Consider the following 15,214-nt stretch of genomic DNA (forward strand, 5'->3'; position numbering starts at 1 on the left):
TACAGGGAAGAAGGCCACTTTGGGGAAGGCACATGAAGCAACTGAAATGTCCAGAAAGGGAAATCTGACGCCTGGAGCTCTCCCTAGGCATGCCCAGGACTTGGTCTTTGTGCAGAGTGGCTTCCCAGCCCCACCTGCGAACAGCTAAAGTTTAGCCACCCCCTGTTCAGAACAGGCTTGGAATGAGCTTAAAGGGCCTCTCGACTTCATCACACGTAAATGATTTTATTTCCTGACTTTCTTGATACAAACTTTGATACACATCTGCTAAATCAGCCTTATTAATTTCATTATTCAGTTCCTCTGTGTTCTTGCCTTGTTTCGCCTGAGTGAACTGTCCAAGAATGAGAGAGAGAGATGTTGTGCCTCCCAATGCTATTGTGTTTCTGTCAATTTCCCTCTCTATTTTTAACAGGCTTTTCTTTCTTTATTTCAGTGAGATGTAATTCAAAGCAATAATAGTCCATGAGCGTCTTATTCTCAAGGTGCACTGAAGCCTTATCTATAGAAAAGGACTCTCCTTAATCCTATTTGACACCTGTACCTTGAACACGCTTTGGTCTGATATAAATACTGGGATTCTTGCTGTAGTTTGATTTGCTTGGTAGACCTTTTCTCAACCATTTACCTTCAACCTTTTGGTGCCACTTTGTTTGTCTGCTGTAAACAGCTAGAGTTCATTTTTCGAAACACAATCTGAAAGTCTTTTCCATTGGATAATGAGTTTGGCCTATTTGAGTTTCTGGTCAGAATCATTACATGCAGTCTGCAATGATCTGCTTTGTGCTTTCTGGTTTTCATGTTTGCTTTCTGTTTCGAAACATGGATGAGATTTCCTTTGCTTTATCTTTGTGTTTCTGCGGCTTCAGGTTCTGTTTGCATTATGGTATATTTACCATTGAGTTATTCAAAGCATTCTTTAGCTTACGTTTCTCTAATTATGAAACTCATGAGCAAAATGGTCTCTTTTGAGTCCCTTGCCTAGTTAAGGCCAGAAGTTAAGCACCCTTTTTAAAAAAAAATTCATCTCTTCTTGGGCCTGTGAAGGTAATTTGGATTTTTATATCTCCATTGTGCCTATTGCCATATCTATTTTTATATTATATATAAAATTACGTGTAATTTTTGCATCTATATACACTTCTGTAACAATCATTTAGACTTCGCTTCCCTTCCATGGTTTCCAACAATCCCTGCTCAGCCGTTTCCATCATGACCTCAGATGTAAAGTATGCCATTGTTCTTGGCTAGCCGACATTGGACTTCAGGATTAACTTCAAGAAGGGCACCTGGCTGGAACATCGTGTGAGCCCCATGCAGTGAAGAATGTCTCCCAGTCGCTCCACTCTTTCTGGGATTTAATGCTTCAGAGGAGCTGGAGGGTGGCCTGGTTTTTGCATCTCTATGGGAAGTTTGTTTTTTTCCTGGCCTAGATATTTGTAAGATTTTCTCCATTAAGTATGTCAAAATTTTGGCAAAATCTGTCTAAGTATGACTCTCTTTTCACCAGTTCTGCTAGAATGCAGAAGCTGGCCAGTTTGCTCATATAGTGTGTACATTTCCATATGAAATTGATTTTGTAGTTCAAAAATCATAGAATAATGGTAATTTTGTATGGCCCAATCTACAATATTAGGTCTGTCTTGAGCCCACTTAAGTTTGTTTCCTATTAAAAAAACAAAAACAAAAACAAAAAAACTTCTCATTTAAAAACAGAAAAATTGTGGAGACTGTATACAGGGTTCCCATAGAACCCCTCACCCAGTTTCTCTGTTAATGTTTTATGTTGGTATTTTGTGCATTTGTCCACAATGAATGAATATTGATGTTATTATTAGTTAAAACCCATTCTTTAATTAGATTTCCTTAGTATTTTTCTCAAATATCCCTTTTCTATTCCTGGATCCCATCTAGAATATACTACATTATTATTATTATTATTATTTTTCTTGAGACAGAGTCTCATTCTGTTGCCAGGCTGAAGTGCAGTGGTGCAATCTCCAGCTCACTGCAACCTCCACCTCCTGGATTCAAGTGATTCTTGTGCCTCAGCCTCTGAGTAGCTGGGATTACAGGTGTGTACCACCATACCCAGCTAATTTTTGTATTTTTAGTACGGATGGGGTTCTATCATGTTGGCAAGGATGGTCTCGATCTCCTGACCTCATGATCTGCCCACCTTGGTCTCCCAAAGTGCTGGGATTACAGGTGTGAGCCACCATGCCTGGCCACCACACTATATTTAGTTGCCATGCCTCCTTCATCTCCTTTTGGCTCAGGCTTTCTCTATTTTTGATGAACTGGACAGTTTGGGGAGTATTGGTCAAGTATTTTGTAGGATGGCAAAATGTGTCTGTAATTTGTCTGATGTTTTTCTCACGGTTAGACTGGGGTTATGGGATTTGAGGAAGAAGACCACAGAGGTAAAGTTATTTCCATCATATGTCAAGGGAGCTTTCAACGTGACTTATCACTGCTGCTGTTGACCCTGATTACCTGGCTCAGGGAAGGTTTGTCACGTTTTTCCACTGTCAAGTTATTCTTTTCCCCTCGCTCTTTTCCTACTATACCAGCTGGAAGGAAGTAACTTAAGAAGTGTGTAGTTATGACCTACCTCTTTGGAGTGTGAAGTTTCTATGTAAGTTATTTTGAATTCTTCTGTGTAGGAGATTTGACTATACTCTCCCATTTATTAGTCAATCATTTATATAAGAATAAACTTGTGGAGATTTATTGAATACTTTAGGTTATATTCTAATACTATTTTAGTTTTTGTGTTCAAATTGTTCCAGCTTTGGCGACTGGGAGCTCTTTCAATTGGCTACCTTACTCCCTTGTCACAGCCCCACCAGTGTGGGTGTTATTGTTCTGGGTACTTCCTTACCTTCTGGTATTACAAAATACTCCGGAATCATCTTGTCTATTTCCTGCCTCATAGAACCAGCCATTTATCTAAGGAGCCCTGGTTCCTTTTACTGGAGAATGGTGCTAGAAACCAAAATCTGGGTGTTAGGTGTGCTCATTGCTATTGTTTTGGATTTTGGTTCTGTTTCTTTTGTCCTTGTTTTCCCTTAGGAAAACTCCCTTCTCCAGTATCCATAACTGTTATCCTTTCTCTCACTGGATTGATCTCTTTTGGCCATTTCCTCTGAATTCTGGGAAAGTAGCTCAAGTTTGCCCTCTACCTTATTGATTTTTATTTTTCTTGGTCTTAACTCTGCTCTCTTCTACCTCCAAAGCAGATTCCAGTTCTGCTATTTGATATCTGGTTTTCCTCCTTGTCCTCTGTATCTCCATCTCCATCTTATCCCACAGTAAAGCAGAAACTTGCTTTTCTTCTGAGCTTTCCAAAAGTAACTACCTTCCCATTGTTCCTGAGTATTATGTCCTTGTATCCTCTGTTGCATTTTGTCCAGATTTGATATTTCATTCACATACACTCAACAAATTGTTGAACAAGTTAGGTTGGGTTTTAGGTGATGGGAAACAGAAGAGTGACCAAGACAGACAGAAATCTCTGCTTCCTGGGCTTACATTCTAATGAGAGGAGACGGATGATAAAACACTGGGTAAAATGAATAGAAGACCACATATTGTTAGAGATTGAATTGTGTCTCCTTGAAAAATACATTGAAGTCATAACCCCTAGTACCTCAGAATGTGACCTTATTTGAGAGCAGAGTCACTGCAGATGTAGCTCCTTAGGACAAGGTCATGCTGGAATAGAGGAGGCTCTTTATCTAACATGACCAGTGTCCTAAAAAGACAATAAGAAGAGAAGAGTGGAAACACCATGTGTGGCAGAGATTGGCGCTATGCAGTGGTGAGCCATAGACTGCCAAGGATTACCGGCGACACTAGCAGCCAAGAGAAAGGCATGGAAGAGTCCTAAGCCTTCGAGAGAGTATGTTCTGTTGTTATAAACCTAGTTTGTGGTGCTTTGTTGCAGCAGTCCCAGGAAATGAAAATAGATATCAATCAGTGAAATGGAGGAGAAAATTAGCAGAAAGGGGCAAGTGGGAGTTGGACAGACAGGGATTTCCATTTTTAAACAAAGTGTTCAGGGAAAGCCTCTGGGAGAAGGGGATGACTGGACAAAGACTGCAAGAGGCACAAGAAGGAGCTGTGCAGGTGTCTGGGCAACAGGAACCTTTGCCAATAGGTGAGGATTCTGTCATTGGTGCTGTTCTCCCAGCTTGCGAGATGCTGGAATCCTTTCTCAGAAGCACATGCAGGGCAGAGGAGAAAGGGCCACGACATTGCCCAGACCTGGGACTGAATCCCAGCCCACCATTTTTCAGCTGGGTGTCTTGAGGTAGTTGTTAACCTCTTTGAGACTCAACTCCACATCTGTGAAGCAGGGATACAAAAATTCCCTCCATCTGAGGCCTTTGGGGAGGATGAAATGAGCAAATAAAGGCGAAGGGCTCTGCACAGGGCCTGGCCCGTGGTCAATGCACTGGAGAGGTGGCTATTTTGGCTGTTATTCTCATTATGGTGAATGTCACTGCTACTTCTGTTGGAGTTGGTTGGATGATGGGCAGAGAGCCCAGTTCCATCCCCAGTTTCTTGCTGACTTTCAACTAGTACCTCTGCTCTGTACACAAAGGTTCTTTATACATTAAAGCCCATAGATGCTGGGCCTCCGGAGCTCAGAGAGCTATTTCAAGTGCCCACCATGGGGAGATGCCTCTGCATGTGGCAGAAGAATGTCAGCACAGCTCTTGGCCCTCCCCTCCTCTCCCAACCCTGCCCCAGATGCTTCCTGCAGAGCAGCCACCCCACCCCTGAATCCTCCAGGCCCCACACAGCCTGTGACACTGCAGGGGGGAGAGCTGGCTTCAGCTACCTGAGCTGTCAAGCAGGCTCTTCCCTGACTACTGTGACCTCATCTGCAGAGGCTCCCAGGGCTGAAATGTGACCGCAGGCTCTGTGTCTGCTCTGGAGGAGGTGATAGACAACAGATATGTTGCTTCCCTTGCTCCCCTTCTCTGGGTTTTGGGCTCCCCATCTGTGAAATGGAGGATTTAGAAGGCAACTGCTCTAAGCTGCTACCTGTTCTGACTGGTGTAACCTGGGACCCACACAAGACAGAAGGGACACATCAGCAGCTGGCATCTGGGGTCTCTATGCCAATGATTTTAAGTTGAGGCATGAAGGAACAGAGGAGACAGAAAGGAATTTGATATCTCTGACTACACTGGCATCTGCTTACAAACCTTCAGGAAGCCTCCAGGATAAAAGAGCAAACTTCTAAGCTTGGCATTCAAGGCTCCTGGGAACTGACTTCTGTTTCAGCCTCCCCTCTACCCCACTCCAGGTACTTCTGCCTCTGTGGAATTCCTGCTGATCCCAAGCCATGATGAGCATGCCTATCCTTCCCTCTGATCTTCCCTCCTACCCTGCAGGGCTTCTGCAGGAGGGGATCCCTCTCTTCCTCCACCACCAAATGTTGTCTCCTTTTGGAGCCTTGTCTGAACCCTCTCCCCAGGTGGGATGAGTCACTTCCTCCCTTTGTTCCCAAGCCCTTTGTTCTTGTTTCCCCTGAGAGGTCTCTGTCTTCCTCACCACGCTGGGAGCAATCTGAGGACAAGGTCAAGGCTGATGATGTCTAAGAGCCCAGGAGAGTGTCTGGTGCATAAAAGCTGTTTGAGAGAGTTTGCAGAATGAATGGACAAATGAAAGTTAGAGACTGACTTACAACTGGGGAAACTTCTAGTTGACCCTTTCTGTTCCTAAAGCAAATGTCACCAGACAGGGGTCAGGAGCCTGGGCTTTCAGTCGCAACAACAAGACTTCTTTGCTGTGGGCTTTCTCGAAGACAGTTCCTCTCTCTGAGCCTCTTCAAAACAGACATGATAATCATTTGTGCCCTGCTTGCCCCTGAAGCTGTGTTGAGAGATACAAAACCATCAGGAAAGTGCTCAGTGGCTGTGCACCTGCAGCCAGTGCCTATGGCCAGTGTTGGAAGGCAAGGAAGGGAAAACCAAGGGAAGCCAACTCCTGGGAGCTTCTCCTGTCTGGGATGCCAAGGTGGAAATGAACTTGAGATCCAGACCAAACTTGAGACTCTTTCATAGTCAGGTAATCTGGGCACCCAGGGCATTGTGATCAGTCTGCCATTCACCCTGTGGCTAGCCACGCCTACCTTCAGCTTTTTGACACTGGTACAGGGATCGTTGGAGAAGCTCTCGGTATCTGAAATCTCAATGTCCTCGCCATACAGAACCCCAGTCAAGTCATTCCGCACCTGTAAGCAAAGAGAAAGCAGAGGGTGGGTGTGCTGGGGACCACAGGAAGGGTCAGTTCAGAGGGGTCATCCTGGAGAAGTCGATTGGGAGAAGCGATTTTCTCTACTCCACCAACAATGCAAAGTGAGTGGTTTTGTTTTACATTATTAACTAGACCGCCCCCTGAAAACTTGAGGATCCCCCAGTCCCACCCTGCAACTGACACATGGACACAAGGAGGCCAGGCAGGGAAGGGACTTTCTAAGATTGCCCAGGGAGTTCCTGCAAGAGTCAAGCCTAGCACCTTTGCTGGTGTTTCTCTACCACACAGCACTGTCTCCAAATCAGGCTATTCGATTAGCCATTGTTAATATTTTGCATTATTTATTTGCAAAATTATTTCACTTTTATGGTGAGGAAATAGCTAAGACATTCAAAGACAACACAGAGGAAAGAGGAAAGAAGTATGGAACCTGGCTGTGATGCTAAACGTAACGTAACTGTGTGTCTGCTGACACACAGAATGAGGAATATCTATGGATGTGAAAAGAAAAGAGTTGCCAACTCCAGTGTTGCCTGGACCAGCCAGTGTGTGAAACCAGCTTGTGTGGAAGGATTATGGAATGGTAGGGCTGGGCGTGGGCTCGCACCTGCAATCCCAGTGCTTTGGGAGGCCAAGACCGGAGGATAGCTTGGACTCAGGAGTTCAGGACTGCAGTGAGCACTCCAGCCTGGGTGACAGAACAAGGTCTCGTCTCAACAGAGTAAAACAAAACAAAAGACAGAAATGGTTTGTTGCTGAGTTAGAACGTGGGTCAAGGGTTACCAGACCTTCTGATTTTGGGGGAAGAAATCAGAAATTTAGACTTTTAAAACATAAAATTCCCTAATTTTTAAGTGTTAATACTATTTTGAATTTTTTTAAAAAAAGGAAGGATCAAACCAAATAAACTTAAAGTCTGTATCTGGCCTGTGGCCATGGCTGTTTACCCTCTGACATATAGTGATAGAAACTGGACTTTTGTGTTTTAGTAGCAACAACTAGGTTGGGGTCAGGGGATGCAGCTTCCAGGTCCTGCTCTATCACTGACTTGCTGATGACCTCAACCTCTTGAGTGATCTTCCCCTTCTCTGGGCTTCAGTTTCTTCCTCTTTAGGAGATGATTAAAGCACCTCTTGTTCACACCCACTAGCATGGCTATTACCAAAAAAATCACAAGTGTTGGTGACGATGTGGAGAAACTGGAACCCTTGTGCATTGCTGGCGGGAATGTAAAATGTTGCCACTGCTATGGAAAACAGTATGGCAGCCCCTCAAAAAAAAATACATATAGAATTACCACATGATCCAGCAATTCCACTTCTGGGCATGTAACCAAAAGAATTGAAAGCAGGGACTTAAGCGACATTTTTAAACCCATGTTCATAAGAGCATTTGTTCACTGTAGCTAAAAGGTAGAAGCAACCTGAACATTCATTGCTGGATGAATGGATAAACAAATTGTGGTGTATATAGACAGTGAAATACTATTCAGCCTTCAAAAAAGAATAAAATTCTGACACATGCTACATGGATGAACCTTGAAGATATCACATTATATGAAATAAGACAGAAAAGGACAAATGTTATATGATTCTGTTCATGTGAGATACTCAGGTTAGTCAAATTTATAGAGACAGAAAGTAGCATGGTGGTTACCAGGAGCTGAGGGGAGGAGGGGATGGGCAGTGACTGTTTAATGGGCAGAGTTTCAGTGTAAAGCGATGAGGAGCCCTGCAGATGCAGTGGCGATAGCTGCACAAACATGTGAATGTACTTACTGCTGCTGAACTATACACTTAATAATTGCCAAAATGGTAAATTATGTATATTGTGCCACAGTAAAAAAGAACTTCTTACTTCAACACTTGGTGGATACTTGTAATGTATATATTAGAGCATTTTGGATAATCTGGCCCTAAATGCCACAGGATGGTCACCGCCAAGGAAGGGAGAAAAGAGGCTGTGATGGGAGCTGCCATCTTTTACTTCTCCAAGAGAAATATGAAGCAAATAGAGCAAATGTGAACATGTAATCATTCTGGCTAGCAAGTCCATCGGTGTTTACTTTATTCTGAATGCTTGAAATGCCTTGTGATCAATGTTTTGTAAAAAGAAAGATTCTGTCACAAGGTGAACTTTGTCCATCCTTTGTTTCTACCTTAATTTGATGGAAGACTGGGCACTAGTCAATGGGGGAGAACAGTTAACTTTGCCATTAGAGTTTATTTGTGCTGTCTCAAATCCTTCTGGATACAGGTGGGTTCCCATCATGAGTTTTGTGCATCACGAGGGTATTGTAGAACCAACCACCATGTTCATGCTTAGCCCTCCTGGGAGGAGCTCAATGCATGAGCTCCCGGAAATGCACAGTCAAGCCTTGGCTCTCCACTTGCATGGCACCCACATTCCAAGAAATTACCCAAGCTCTCAAGTCTCAGTCTTTTCACCCATTAGATGGGGGCGATACAGCAAGTAGCTCATGGGGTTGACCTGTGGCCCAGCAAAAGCACTGAAGATGTGAAATGGCTTTGTAAACACTAAAGTTCTACACACCACTTAGAAGTTGGAGTGATCATTCTCAGGCAAACGGCAAGGCATCAAGGCAGCAGTGGCTTGGGTATCCACATGTGTGTATTAGTGTGTGCATGAAAGCTATATATAAACGTGGCAGAATAAAATGTTTCATAAGTGGTCAGAACTCAAAACAGACAAAACACACTCTAGAGGTCATCTTATCTCTCCCCTCATTTCACAAATGAGGAAACTGAAGTGTGATTCCCAGTCCTGGCTGGCTCGTCTCAATTCTGCCAGATGTGGACCGTTTCGGAGGCCTGATGAACCAGAACAGGCCAGAACAGATGGTCAGTGAGATCAGCCACTCACTGCCCATAATCTCAGCACCAAAGAGTCTGTGCTCACTTCAAGTATTTATCTTAACGGACTTTCTGGGGAAAGCAAATGGAGGCAACCAGTAATATTATAAATGGTATTTTAAAGTGAAAAAAAAAAAAAGGAAAAATCAAACCAAGTAAATTTAAAGTCTGTACTGGCCAGTGGCCATAATGGCAAATAAATAATGTAATTAATCTTCCTCATAGGGGAAAAAATATACATGCTCCTTATGTGGGTAGAAGGACCCTTTAGTGCACTGATGAAAGATGTATTAAGTAAATTTATAAATACCTAAGTTTCCTTCTGGAACTGCAGCTATCTCTTGTTTAAAACAGAGCCAGGTCAGGCGCAGTGCCTCCTGCGCCAGCACTTTGAGAGGCCAAGGGAGATGAATCACCTGAGGTTAGGAGTTCAAGACCAACCTGGCCAACATGATGAAACTCCATCTCTACCAAAAATACAAAAACTAGTCAGGCATGGGAGCCTGATGAGTCACTGGTCTCACCCTTTGTGACCTTTATACTATCCATCTGCCCGTGCCCATGGCCTCCCTAAAGCATTCTTGGTCCCTGTCCTAGTCACACCTCTCTCCTCTGAGTGTGAGCCACTTTGTCGCCACCCTGGTAAAGGCAAGCAGAACTGAGCCCAGGGCTCTAGGTGTGGTCTGAGATGGATGGACCAGAGAGGGATTATCCCCTCCTTCATTCTAAATGTGATACCTTTTAAAATGTAGTTCCTGGTCAGGTGCAGTGGCTCACGCCTATAATCCCAGCACTTTGGGAGGCCGAGTTTGAAACCAGCCTGGCCAACATGGCAAAACCCCATCTCTACTAAAAATACAAAAATTAGCTGGGTGTGGTGGCAGGCACCTATAATCCCAGCTACTTGGGAGGCTGAGGCAGGAGAATCATTTGAACCTGGGAGGCTGAAGTTGCAATGAGCCCAGATCATGCTGCTGCACTCCAGCCTGGGCAACAGAGCAAGACTCTGCCTAAAAAAAAAAAAAGCAACAATGTCTTATAAAATTTCCCATAAACTGCATTTCTGCAAAATAATTTCCTTTTTTCTATTAATCTCCTTTATAAAAATAGAAGAATGTTCTTTCAGGAAAGAAATAACTCTTAATTCCCAATAAAATATACTCACATACACAACACGCACACAAAGTATGGCTGGGGGTGCCCCTGCGGGCCTAATCTATATTTTGGGCCAAGTGAGGCAGCCACCAGGAGTCTGATTTGCTGAAAGCTCAGGCATCCTGGGAGAGATGGGTGATGATGGGCAGGGGAGGTTAGAAGGCTGCCCCTCACCTGTAAGGGAGCCCCAGGAGGGCAAGAGACGCAGACTGACAGGGAGTGAGGAGTGCTGTGAGCAGGCACCCAGGGCTGCTGGAAGGGAGATGAGGAAGCACTGGGCTCCCTAAAGGCCAGGGCCTCTGCGGCTACCCAAAGGCGAAAACTCTCCCTGCTTCTGGCACAGCAGATCCAGAACCTGGCCAAGGAAGAAATCCATAAGGAGCCAAAGTCATTTGGCTTGGAGGGGAACCGGTGTGTCAGAGCCCCAGGAATAAACAATCTGGGATAAGCGGCTTGGAGGCAATAGCTGTTGACTCGAGACCCTTTCTCCCCGCCCCTGCTACAAGAACTGGTACAGCCCATCCACATGAGGTTGTGGCCTGTCCCTGAAGCAGTGGTTCTCAGACAGTGGCCCCCGCACCAGTCACACCAGCAGCACCTGAGAACCTGTTAAAAATGCAAACTCTCCAGCCCTATTCACAACTACTGAATCAGACACTCTGGGTTGGGGTCTAGCACCCTGTGTTTTAATAAGCTCTCCAGGTAATTCTGATACCTGTTTAGAGGGGTATCAGAATTCTAAAGGAATTCTACATTCTAAAGGAAGTGGGATAAGTTTTAAGTAAATGATTGATAATCATGAGAAAAAAAAATTTTAATGGCTTGGATATTTTCCCCTTGGTTAGGAGACCAGAATGTATTAACAGAGCCAGGCGATTGCCAAAGTGTGATTAAGACTAGAAAGCGGCTGGGCGCGGTGGCTCAAGCCTGTAATCCCAGCACTTTGGGAGGTCGAGGCGGGTGGATCACGAGGTCAAGAGATCGAGACCAGCCTGGTCAACATGGTGAAACCCCGTCTCTACTAAAAATACCAAAAAATTAGCTGGGCATGGTGGCGCGTGCCTGTAATCCCAGCTACTCAGGAGGCTGAGGCAGGAGAATTGCCTGAACCCAGGAGGCGGAGGTTGCGGTGAGCCGAGATCACGCCATTGCACTCCAGCCTGGGTAACAAGAGTGAAACTCCGTCTCAAAAAAAAAAAAAAAAAAGGACTAGAAAGCAGCACTTTTTTTGACAAAGTCTTGCTCTTTGACCCAGGCTGGAGTGCAGCAGCACAATCTGGGCTCATTGTAACCTATGTCTCTCAGGTTCAAGCGATTCTCCTGCCTCAGTCTCCCAAGTAGCTGGGATTACAGGTGCCTGCCATCACACCCTGCTGATTTTTATTTTTAGTAGAGATGGGGTTTTGCCATGTTGGCCAGGCTGGTTTCAAATTTGGCCTCCCAAAGTGCTGGGATTATAGGCGTGAGCCACTGCACCTGGCCAGGAACTACATTTTAAAAGGTATCACATTTAGAATGAAGGAGGGGATAATCCCTCTCTGGTCCATCCATCTCAGACCACACCTAGAGCCCTGGGCTCAGTTCTGCTTGCCTTTACCAGGGTGGCGACAAAGTGGCTCACACTCAGAGGAGAGAGGTGTGACTAGGACAGGGACCAAGAATGCTTTAGGGAGGCCATGGGCACGGGCAGATGGATAGTATAAAGGTCACAAAGGGTGAGACCAGTGACTCATCAGGCCCCCATTCAGCTTTGGGAATCAAACAGCCAAATGCAAGAACATTAATATTTGAACTCAGACTTCACATTCTAGGAAATCCCTCATTTTTCATAAAGCTAAGAGCCAGGAGAAATCCATGGCTTTGAGGGAAAGCCGGCAGTGGGAACAGCCCTGCTCAGGCTGAGCCAGGAGAAAATGCCGCCAGGTCAGATCAGCCGTCTGAACAGCAGAGATGAGTGTGTCTGCCCACAACCTCCCTCCCAGCTGGTTCATGGGGATGTGGGTGAAGAGAGTGACAGAGACTTGTCACTCCAATAAAGCCATCACAGTGGCTTCATTCCTGCAACTGACGGAGCACACAACCTCCGTCCGCACACTAGGCGCGGGAGTGCACAGTCTTTATCCATGCCTGCAAGACATGGTGGGAGAAGAGGAGGGGCTGGACGAGGAAAAGGAGATCTGAGAAAAAGGTGGAAAGCAAATGGAATTGGGAAGAGAATGCAGGTAAATGATAACTTAGATCAATCTTCTCACTCAGCATTTGAGTCCATGTGACCTGTTTAAAGCCTAATGCAGATCCACACTGTCCCATCAGGGAGGCTGGTCCCCACTTCTGAGACAGCCACAGTGCTATTCCAGTGCAAGGCCTCTTGCCTGCTCTGAAGCCTGCACCTCTCCATTAAACACAGAATAGCTGCGAGAGGATCCAGGCACTGCCCTCTCTCTGGAATCATGCAGCCTTGGGCTTATCAGATCACTGCATGACCTGCCATCTCGGCATGTGGGTCAATCTGTTTTCTCCACCCACGCTGTCTCTGCTTTAGGGCCCCAGGACTGTATCTGCGTGTCCTTCCAGGCTCCCATCCCCTGCAATTCCCTGCTACCGACAGGTAGGGCTGGTGAACTCCTGGCTCCTACGGATCCCCCCACGATCGGCACTGGACACGCCTGCCTTCCACAGATGCAAGGTGAGGGGCCTGAGGTCAGGAGCCCTGGGGTGCAGCCCCCAGTCAGCCTGGCAAGGGACCTTCTCAGACCTCAGGCTCTCAATGCAAGCTCTTGCTTCATTCCTGGGACTGAAATTCTATCTCATGCCCAGTCACTGCCTGGCTTCTGGGCTTGAGTACCTTCCTTACCACTATGGATTTGCCAGAATGGGCTCTGCTTGTCCCTACCAGTCTCACTGATTCACCCACTCATTCATTTACGATATTGATACCTTTTCTGTTCCAGGTACCATCTGAGGCAGCACTAGGCCTCTAATGATGACCAAAACCATGTATTGTCCTGGATCTCTGTCTAGTGAGGGCAAAAGACATTCATCAGCTGACTGTCCCAGGGAATGTGTAAGTGTCCACTGAGACAAGGGTTCTCAAGTTCAGGGGCATGCTTCTGGGAGAGGCTGTAGCAGAGGAGTCAGATCCAGGCTGGGAAGTGGGGCAGGGGGAAGGATTCCAGGCTGAGGAGCAGCATGTCTACGTTCTGTTATGGGAGGGAGCTGGGAGAGAAACTAGGAGAATGCTCCAGCGGGCTTAAAGCGCAGCCTAAAGCAGGGTACTGAGTACTAGCTCGGTCTAGAGACCCCCACCCAGGTGGCACAGAAGGCAATGAGAGGCTGACACCCACAGCACACTGGGTTTATCAGGGGGCCAGCAGCCTACCAAGCTGAGAGCCTCAGGGACTGACAGCATTCCCGGCTGAAGGCCCCCAGCAGATTCTGATCCACCTATTTATTCTCTCTTAACAGGTGATTATTATTAACAAACAGGTGTTCTGTATTTTCTCATAATGCAAAAATATACCAAGTAGGTAGCTGTTACCCACTTACTACTGATTACAGACAAACCAAAAGGTATTCTCCACGAGAGAGCCACAGGGGCAGGGTCAGATACCTCAAATTGTTTTAACAGGTGTGTGATATTTATACATTGTCCTGCCACTTTGGAATGCCCCAAGTGATTTTCCACTGGGGGTAGGGGGTCGGCTAGGTTTTCCTTGCCATCGTTCTTCCTAGCAAACAATATACTCTATCATACACTCAGCATTCATCAATGTTCATAAACTTAATATTTCTCAACAGCAGGGCTTGGGGGAGGCTGTCGGAATGAAATGAGAAAGAGGTGTGTGAGGGCAGTCCGGACAGGCCTTGCAGTTCACGTGAAGGATCAAGTCTTGGCCCTAAGCACAATGGTAACCCATGATGAGGTTTTTAGTAAGGAGTGACATTATTAGAACAGCTTCGAAACAGTTGCTCAGGCTGCTGTGGGACCACTAAGGGGCAGGGACAGGAGGGGAAGAGGAAGGCCAGGGTGGGGCTCCAGCAATGGTCCAGGTGAGGGATTCTGGAGGCTAGATGAGGGGGAGGTGGCAAGAAGTGATCAGCTTGGGGGTACATTCAGGACAACAATATGTATTAGTCATCTTTTGCTGTGCAAAAAAATTATCCCAAAATGTAGCAGCTTAAACCAATAAGCATTCACTGTCCCTATGGTTTCCACAGTGAGGAACGGGGAGCGACTTAGCTGGGGGTTTCTGGCTCAGGATCTTTCAGGAGGTCGTGCTCGGGATACTGGCTGGGGCTGCTGTCACCTAAAGACTTCAGGACTGCATGCTGGAATCACCTAGCAAGTTTTAGAAACTGCCGATGCCCTAGCTGCCTCCTAAACCAATAAGAACCTCTGGGATAGGACCCAGGCAATGTATTTTAGAGCTTTCCAGGAGTTTCCCATGTGTAGCTAAAGTTGCTAACTACTGATTTTAGGGGTAAGAGCAACAGAATCGTCATGCTCACAGCTGGGTTGCCAGCCTGCCTGAAAACTCCCAAGCCCCTTGTCCCCATCTCCTCCAGACCCAGGGCTCTAGGATTCCTCCCCTGCTCTCTCCTGCCCCCTCTAGTAGGTGCATCTCATCTTTAATCCCCCAGCCCTTTCACTCCTGGTCCTTAGCACCCCCAGTAGCCCCTAACTATGACAGGAGACAATGGAAAGAAGGAAAGGAGGCAGGAGGACACAAGAGAGAAGGCATGAAAGGGAGAAGAGAGAAGCAGATTATTATGACAGCTACTTGTTACCACATTCAGACCACACGTCCCACACAGAGGAGGTTCCCATGGGCAAGTGAAATTCACGGCCAGTGGCTGGAGGCTGCAGGAAGCTCCAGTGATCTCAAGACACTTGGCTTCTATGGCCAATCGTT

The 15,214-nt window shown here is 46.1% G+C and overlaps 1 protein-coding gene across 1 annotated transcript in view; it reads right to left on the reverse strand.

Moving 5' to 3' along the window:
- GABBR2 (gamma-aminobutyric acid type B receptor subunit 2) overlaps window positions 1-15,214 on the reverse strand; it is a 426,862-nt gene that overhangs the window by 211,511 nt on the left and 200,137 nt on the right. Inside the window, exon 4 of the mRNA XM_039475217.2 lies at window positions 6,149-6,250. Coding sequence (XP_039331151.1) covers window positions 6,149-6,250 — 102 coding nt within the window. The remainder of the gene's footprint in view (window positions 1-6,148; window positions 6,251-15,214) is intronic.

Source organism: Saimiri boliviensis, chromosome 2 (genome assembly GCF_048565385.1).
Source record: "Saimiri boliviensis isolate mSaiBol1 chromosome 2, mSaiBol1.pri, whole genome shotgun sequence".
Taxonomy (NCBI): Eukaryota; Metazoa; Chordata; class Mammalia; order Primates; family Cebidae; genus Saimiri; species Saimiri boliviensis.